At 40.8% G+C, this 8,968-nt stretch overlaps 1 protein-coding gene across 1 annotated transcript in view; it reads right to left on the minus strand.

Moving 5' to 3' along the window:
* Positions 1-6,405, minus strand: part of LSMEM1 (leucine rich single-pass membrane protein 1) — a 193,817-nt gene extending 187,412 nt beyond the window's left edge. Inside the window, exons 1-3 of the mRNA XM_055590346.1 lie at positions 6,296-6,405; positions 2,523-2,654; positions 601-729 (exon numbers count right to left, since the gene is read on the minus strand). Coding sequence (XP_055446321.1) covers positions 601-729; positions 2,523-2,649 — 256 coding nt within the window. The 5' untranslated portion in view covers positions 2,650-2,654; positions 6,296-6,405. The remainder of the gene's footprint in view (positions 1-600; positions 730-2,522; positions 2,655-6,295) is intronic.
* Positions 6,406-8,968: the final 2,563 nt, after the last annotated feature.

Below are 8,968 nucleotides of genomic sequence, written 5' to 3' on the forward strand. Positions count from 1 at the left end.
AACCCGAGGCAGAGAAGAGAGTGGCACTGAGACTTCGGGGGATCTCTTGGCCGAGGAGCCGTGTGGGGAAGCATATGCCACCACTCAAAGGTGGACATGCAGGGCCCAGGACAAGGGCAGGCGAGACACCAGCCCAGACAGTGTCATGCAATGGACAAGTGATCACCTCACAGCCCAGCCCTGCCTCTGGGCCCTTGCACAAGCCCAGCTGATGCTTCTAACCGATTTCAGAGAAGTAAGGAAAACTGGGAGGGTGACTGAAAGTTACAGGCCAAATTCATGCAGAAACTGTGTCTTGGAATAAGAAAACCCAGAATTAACTAGGATAAGCTGCCTACCATTAGCAGCTAGGGACTCTGGGTGAGAAATTAAAGTGGTACAGAAACAATATCCAAGTCTGTGAACTTCTGCCATGGAGGGTTTCTGTGTGCGCCAGTGACCCACCCAGAGCGGCAGGGTGCCCTGGGCATCCGTGCCCTCTCGTCCTCCAGTGGCAGTACTGGATGCCAGGAAGCACGGCCTCCTTATGGAAGCAAAGCTAAACAACCAGCTGTCAAGTAAGGGCAAAGCAGTGATGAAAAGAGTGTCAATGGTACCTACCTATCAGAAATATCACAAAGGAAACCAGTGCCAGGCTGATAATCAGCACGATGATCAGCCCCACCAAAAACAGACTGTGGCTTCCATTTCCTGAATCAGTGCTGACGTCCTGGACTTTCTCCTCTAGAGCTGATGTGAAACAAATAACAACAACAACAAAAAAAACAGGACTCCTCAGCATACAGGCTATCAGTGAACTTTACAGTCCCCCAGTGTTAGAGATGTAAGATGATACAACATTGTAAATCAACTATACTCCAATAAAATTAAAGAGAAAAAAAAAAAGATGTGAGTAAGGGATACACCCCTTATCCCTCTGATCACTCTGAAAAGAGACTTATGCTTTAGAAATGTCTTTGCACGAGTGCTCTTTGAGAATTTTTCACCTTCTTTTATATTAGTATATTCAAAGAACAAGCCTGGTCAAGCTGTCTCTATAACTCCTGTTTGGAAAATTCTTTGACAATCATGTTAACACTGATGTAGCCGGACATGGATTTTTCTTTTGCATGGGGCGGGGGTGGGGTGGTGTAAAGAAGGATTCGGAGTGACAGAGGCTCTATTGCCCTTTTCCCTAAAGCGACCCTAGAATACAACACAGCTGGCAACGGGTCACTAACTCTGAGGGAAAGTCTAAGCATTCTGAGGTATCTCCCAGAAAACTTTATTTCCTATTAAAATAACCAGCTATTCCTACATCTATTACACAACAACATCAAAATGAGCCTGATGTACTTGGTTTCTTAAAGTTGTTTTCAGGATGGACATGATCTGAAAGCAAGATTCTCTTCAATGCTTTGCGGTTGAACTGAGAATGCAACAAGCTTGGCTCACCCAAACCGTGAACTGCCTGCATTTGGTCGCTGCTTTGTAAGGTCTATTTGCTTAATAACACCCAAATTAAATTGCAAAATAAATATAGAAACTCAGGATCATGAAGACCCTTGAATTACCTTCTGTATTTTCTCCTACTATGTATCAGCCCCACACCCTCTGCTACTTGATTACGGAGAGATGGGGGCAGAGGTCCCATACTTTATAAAGACATCCTGCCTCACACCCTCCACAGCTTTTCCTTCCTAATCACAGCCAAGGCATAAGCTGGCACTCAAACACCAACCTTTATTAAGACCAACTGTAGTAAAAACCGGTGAAATTCTGAATGAATGAGAGAGAGAAACAAGCATTCAAAAAGGATACAGAAGAGAAATAATAGACATAAAATTGGGACAGTACAAGTTTCGAGTACATGTGAAACATCAACAAGTAGACGTTTATCCTCTGAGTTGGAAGGTCAGCATTTAAACTAGAAAAGATGGGGCTCAAATAACCTGATAGAACTCATTTATAATATTTAAGGGACAAGATACACATGTAGCATTTAGTATTTAGCATATTTTTGTTTCATTTTCCCCCTCTTCTAACGTGTTCATTGAGGAGATTTGTAAATTTAAAAAGATGAAGATGACTTTTCTGCCCAACAGAACATGAATGATCTTTGTTATACTAGATAAAAGTGTGGAACATTTTCTCAGCAATCTGCTATGAAGTCAGACCTGTCTAGGAGAGTGGGCACACTCAGTGACCTGGCTGTGGTCACCAGAGGGCACAGAAGCAGCCAAGCAGCATGAATTAGCCTCTGGGAGGCCATCTCACAGCCTCCACTCCTTCCCAGGGAGAGAAACTCCAGAGGAAACGTCTCAGAACTTTTGAAGATTAGAGTTCGAATCCTGCTTAAGAGCCAGGAAAGCCCATAAGCCTGGCAAGTATTCAGAGAGCAAAAGCAAACATTGCCTAATACTAAATAGCAACTCTAATGCCCACCCCACCCCCACCAAACCCACAGGCCCAGCTCAGCGCTGGCTATTTTTAGGTGACCTAGAAGCCAGGACTGGCCGCCAAGCCTGGGAGGGCACACGTACGGAACAGCTGCTGTGATCCGGCAGGACAGAGGTTTAGTTTGTTCAGATCATTTATGGAATCCACAATATAAAGCTTTCTATCTTCAGGAATGCTGCGAGAGCCACTGTCCTGGGAAGAACGTTTCATTGTCCCTGGAAGAAAACACTGCCGTTAAACCAGAGAGGCTGGGCGGGGAGCTGGCCTTCATATCACAGCCCACAGGAAGCTGGGCCAGCACATGAAGACCCACCGACACATATGACTGCCAGATGAAGAAGGACTAGAAAAGTTAGCTTTTCCTTTGGGGGATGACACTGTAACTCTTCTTTTTGCTTTGCTTACCAGGGAGCTCAGAGTCAAGTGTGTGCCACAATTTTAATGCTATAATACCCTGCTTATCAGAACATGCTCCTTCCTCCTGCTCAGATTTCTCAATTTTGTCTATATTTTACCTGGGTTTTTCTTTAATTTTGTAATTGATTTTTAAATATTTCATATTCTGGTGAGACTTCTCAAATCCTTTGTGCAAGAAGACTATGCTTAAACACATAAAAAGACAAAATTATGCCAAGCAAGCCTGTGGCCATAAAGATTCTAAAAGAAGAAAATATTGTGAGCTATTCTAATAGAATAGGCTTTTAATACAAAACTATACTTTTTATATTCTCCCTCAATATGCTAGAAGTTCATATCTTAAATGTATTCTTTAGTCATTACACACTGGCTCTGAGACCTCAAGACAAAATCTTAGCAAACTGAGATGATACAGAGAGAAATCCTGAAGCTGTTGGAGGCTAAACTTCAGGACCTCTGAGGTCTCCTCCCCCGAGCTCTCTTAGATTTTGGCCACTTACATAGTAATTCTGAAATTGTGGTTTACATTTAAGGTAATATTCTCTAATGACAGCATAAGTTAGAGCTACACTGAAAAAATCAGAACAGATCGAAAAGTTCTCATTTTAAGTTGTCTCTCTAGCACAACAGAGAACTTGTGGCATTTTAATTACATGAAAAGAAGGTTCTAGGAAGACAAATTTCAATTGCTATCAAAGCTTTCTCTTTCACAATTATCTCTTTTCATAAAATGAGTCTAATAATGATGTGTGATGTTTTGATTGAGAGAGGATTTTAGACATGCTCTCATTTAGCCCCTTGTCTTTCCACAAATGAGGAAACTGAAGTTCAGAAGGTAAATGCCCAAGATCACACGTTAGCCAGGTGCCGAGCTGGAAGCAGGCCTCTGGCTTCTGAGATCACTGCCCCTTCCCTGTGTGACCTTTCTTCTCTACCACCTTCCCTAATCCTTTGTGAAGACTCAGCTCAAATGTCACCTCCAACCTGTCTTTCCTTTGTCCTTGCTGGATGCTGTACATTCTTCCATCATAACATCTGTACTACTTCATCACATTTATTTGCTTACTTCTTTGATTTCCTCAACTGAGCACTCTGTAGGCTAAGTACCCATTCTATTCTTCAAATGTCCAGTGCCAAGTTTAGAAGCCAATACCTAAAATATTTTATCTAGGATTTAAATCTCACTATTTCCAAAAGAATTTGAAGCTGTTAATAATAAAAACACTAACATAAAACTGAGGTTAAAAATCCTCATATCCATCCGAACTTTAGTAAAAGCAATGCAATAAGCTTCATGTCTGCCTATATATGGCAACACACTATTGACTTCCTCTTAACATTTTAAAAATCTTGTTTAATACCCAGCTACCAAATAAAGAGAAATATGATTCGAGTTAGGAGAAACAAAACTCAGAAATGGTAAATGGTAATCAGTCATTTAATAAACAAATTCTAAAAACATTAAAACCCATCAATTTCCTAGTAATACCTAAAAACCTATTAGTACTTGTAAAAAAAATGCCACCAGAACCCTAGCTAAGAAAAGCAGTGAGCTTGTAAAGTTATGGACTAGTTAATTTTTACAGTCTAAAACTAAAAGGGCATTTCAGTTATTCCGAAATTTTAATTAACAAGAACAACTAACTCCCTGAATATTTTAGATAAGATACTACTGAAGCACTTTAGATATACTGAATTCCAAATATACTTCATGGAGCATTCTGAAGGGAATGACTCTGAGTGACCAGAAATTTTAAAAAAGACAGCAAGACAGCATATAGAGCAGAAGGGCCTAAGAGATCAATCAAATCTTATTCTTTCATAGATAAAACCAAAAGTGTTGACTGATGCATGGTTACAAATTTCTAAACTACTCTTTTAAAAAGGTTTTATATTTTATCATCACTTTACACTTTGCTATCCCAAACACTAATATTGAATGAAGCATAAAGGTTGTGTCACATCACAGGATCATTTAAACATGGCTTCTATTTTAGGCTTGGTAGCTGACACATGCTTCATTTTTGGATCTGACTTGCCATCCTTGAGCCTTAGCTTCCCCTTTAGGAATGTAACTGCCATTGCTTAAATCTCATACTGAGGCTTAATCAGCATTTACAAAGTAGAAGACTAGCTAGAAAATCATAGCCACAAAAACTGACTTAAGAGCCATGCAGCTAATAAAATCTTCAAATTACTAGCCTTGCTGTCAACTTAAGTAATTCAATGCAACATCAAATCCAAAATCACTAAGATAACAAACAACTTAGAATGAAAAGTGCTCTGAAAGGAATAATCATTTGGGTAAAGTCACAATGTAAATACTATAGATGCTATTTCAATGCATTTTTAAATTAAGTGCAACATTCAAATGGCAAATAAAGAGCCAGTGAGAAAACCAAGTTGGGGAGTGATTCCTGGCCGGTAAGAGTCAGCAAATGACCCTATGAGTAAATGGATACAAGATCACATGGCCCTCAGACCAGGACCCACAGCTGTTTGACACCCAGTTGTTGCTATCTTTGGCATTCCCGTATGAGGGGCATCTGAGAACAACCAGCACGGCTGGAAAAGCCAGAGTGTTACTAAATTCTGCCCTTCTCTAACTTAACCCTCCTTCTTGACTGTGCTGTGCAAATCTGCAAAGCTGCACCTGTTTCCCAGAACCTTTTTAATATTAATACCTTGAGTGCAAACATGTAAGTAATTTCATTTTTCTCCAATTTAGATCAATGCTAACAGCTGGTTCTTTTTGTCTTTTAAGAATTCTTTAACTGCCTACTAATAAACATTCTGACCAATGTAATTGTTTATGAAAGTTTGCTTTGCTCTTTACTTTTTCCCAAAGGTGCTTGGTATCATACCACAGAAATAACTCACATGGGTATTGCTTGCTACAAAATCAGAATTGTTATAATAGAGCTTAATTCAAAGCTAATAGAAGCTTTATTGAGTGAGTCATGGTAATTTGTTCTTTAATTCCATTTTAGAGTCAGTGCCTCTTCACATTCAGCAAGTAATTTTTAAAATCAAGTCTAACTCATTTCTATCACAAGTTAGAAAAGCACACAGCACACGCAACAAAAGACATCTCAACCTCAAGAATCAGAATTCAGTCTCTTGAGAGTAACAGCATGCAAATTACTTACAAAAACCTTGAGCTTTGACTGCTGGGTTGCCGGGGGGGGGGGGGGGAAATACTCAGAAGCAACTATACGACTTTCTAGAAATTCTGTAGTTCTTTGCCTTCCTTCAGCACAGGGGTGCTCCTAGAAGGCCCATAAACCCCAGCGTGAAACTGTTGGTCTATATCCAGTGTTAATTTAGCCAAGCAGTTAAGATTCCAAATATTGATTTTTTCCGATAATGTCTAAGGTTTAAATAAATATATTACTGAAACTATCCTTTAAAAAGAAAAAAAGAAAAAAAAAACCCCTACCATGCCTTGATTTAATTGGTAACTGATGAGGTTCTTACTGGACCGAGGTTTATGTCCTTATTTGGCTGATATGGAACCTGACACAGCTCCTGCATTCTGTCACGGGGAGTTCCGATGTATAAATATGGGGAAGCAGGCTGGAGCTGCCACTGACAGCTAACCACACAAGACTCCAGACCAATCAGAGGACGACAGTCAACAGGAAGAGAATAAGGTTGTGACAAGTCTAACCAGGATGAGAGCAGGTCAGAGGACTCCAGGGCTTCCAGCAGCTACAAAAGGGGATGGTGCGTGGGAGATTACATGGCTACTGACCCACTGTCCCCACTGCCGGTGGTAGAAGCACTTCACCTCATCAACTTTTCTGTTTTCAAAGGCTTTATTCTGTGAGTCTTTAACACATCCTCCTTTCTCAGGAATGTCAGCCTCTGATGTGGTTCCCTCTCACATGTCAAGGAGCATGTGCCCTCTGGTACAGAAAAGCAGCTGTGGTGAGACAATACCACAGGCCCACCACCCCAGACTGACTAGCCTGGCAGGATACTAATGATTAAGTGGTAAACAGATATATAACCCTTTATAATCCTACTCTCTATTGCCATGACTAGACAGACATTACTTTGCCAACAAAGGTCTGTCTAATCAAAGCTATGGTTTTTCCGGCAGTCCTGTATGGATGCGAGAGATGAACCATAAAGAACGCTGAGCACCAAGGAATTGATGCTTTTGAACTGTGGTGTTGGAGGAGACTCTTGAGAGTCCCTTGGACTGCAAGATCAAGCCACTCAATCCTAAAGGAAATCAGTCCTGAATATTCACTGGAAGGACTGATGCTGAAGCCGAAGCCGAAGCTCCAATACTTTGGCCACTTGATGTGAAGAACTGACTCACTGGAAAAGACCATGATGCTGGGAAAGTTTGAAGGCAGGAGGAGAAGGGGACAACAGAGGATGAGATGGTTGGATGGCATCACTGACTCAATGTACATTAGTTTGAGCAAGCTCCAGGAGTTGGCGATGGACAGGGAAGCCTCCCGTGCTGCAGTTCATGGGGTCGCAAAGAGCTGGACACAACTGAGCAACTGAACTAACTGGACTGAGACAGACATTAATTCAGCCTTGAGCACATCAATTAGAAAATGTTTGCTCTACAAAATTATAGACCTCACTCTCCTTTTAAAAGGAATGTCACCTTTTAAAGTTTCGTCTATAACTGAGGACCAATTCATGAAGAAAGACTGTAACTAGTAACTTTTTTCTCCAAAGCACATAATGCATTAAAACTTATGCAAAATTTCTTCAAAAAATAAGAATGTTTGCTATTTTAATCATCATGTTCAGCTTTAATCTCCCAACTACGCGATCTGTTTTAAACCATCTATTCTTTAAAGAAAAAAAGGCTTATTTTGAACACTGCTGCTGCTGCTAAGTCGCTTCAGTCGTGTCTGACTCTGTGCGACCCATAGACGGCAGCCCACTAGGCTCCTCTGTCCCTGGGATTCTCCAGGCAAGAACACTGGAGTGGGTTGTCATTTCCTTCTCCAATGCATGAAAGTGAAGAGTGAAGGGGAAGTTGCTCAGTCGTGCCCAACTCTTAGCGACCCCATGAACTGCAGCCTACCAGGCTCCTCTGTCCATGGCATTTTCCAGGCAAGAGTACTGGAGTGGGGTGCCATTACCTTCTCCGTATGAACACTGACTATGTGTTTTTCTCTCTCCTGTAAACCTAACCCTTGAAGTATGAGTCACCCCCTTTTGCCCTTAAGGATGAGGAAAATGGAAATTAACAGTTCCTCACACCAAAGTCTGGATTCAACCATATTTTACACCAGAGAGGGGGATGAGGTTTTTTATGCTGTGTGACCAGGTAGACTTCTGGAGAACCACTTAAGAGCAAAACAAGACAATCTACTTCATTTTATCGGCTACGTATCTAAAAGGTCACATCCTGAAGAGTTTTGAGTCAAAAGAAGAAAACAGGTATTTTCACAAGAACTGATCAATTGGGGGATATTTTCAACTATTTCTGGGTTTTTCTTTCAAATATTATATCTCATTCCCAGGAAATTAAAGCATATGCTATCAAAGACTTGTCAAAGATGCCAACTGATTCAAAATGAATGACTAAACCTCAAAGAACTTACTAGGCAGGGACCATTTTAAATTCCTGAAAGCCAGCAAGGTTAACCAGTATCAAGGAATAAATTGGTCTATCATACACCATTCTTACTGCTCTGAAGAAAACTCAAGCACTTTCACATTGAATCCCCTGTTATCCTGCCTAGCAACTACCCATCAATTTCATGAAAAGGCACCCATCTATAAATTTAATACCTGCTTACCTCTTCTTCCTCCCAAAACTCCAGTAAAAAAGGCAGAATAAAAGTTATAGAGACATAATAATAAACATAGGAGGTAACGATACTGAGCAAGATTTCAGCAAATGTATTGAATATAGGAAGGAGAGAGTAATTGGTACGTACCTTAGCAGACAGTCACAGGACCATCACTGCTGAGTAAGTGATGGATCCTACAGAATTCAAGCAGGCTCAGGAACTGAAGGCAACAGTGAAGCACACAGCTAAATACAGGCAGGTAGTTTCATGTTAGCTAAAAATATAATGCAACAGCAAGATTTGAAAACTGTTACAATCTCTCCCAGAAAGAAAAAGAA

This window comes from Bubalus kerabau, chromosome 8 (assembly GCF_029407905.1).
Source record: "Bubalus kerabau isolate K-KA32 ecotype Philippines breed swamp buffalo chromosome 8, PCC_UOA_SB_1v2, whole genome shotgun sequence".
NCBI classification, from domain to species: Eukaryota; Metazoa; Chordata; class Mammalia; order Artiodactyla; family Bovidae; genus Bubalus; species Bubalus kerabau.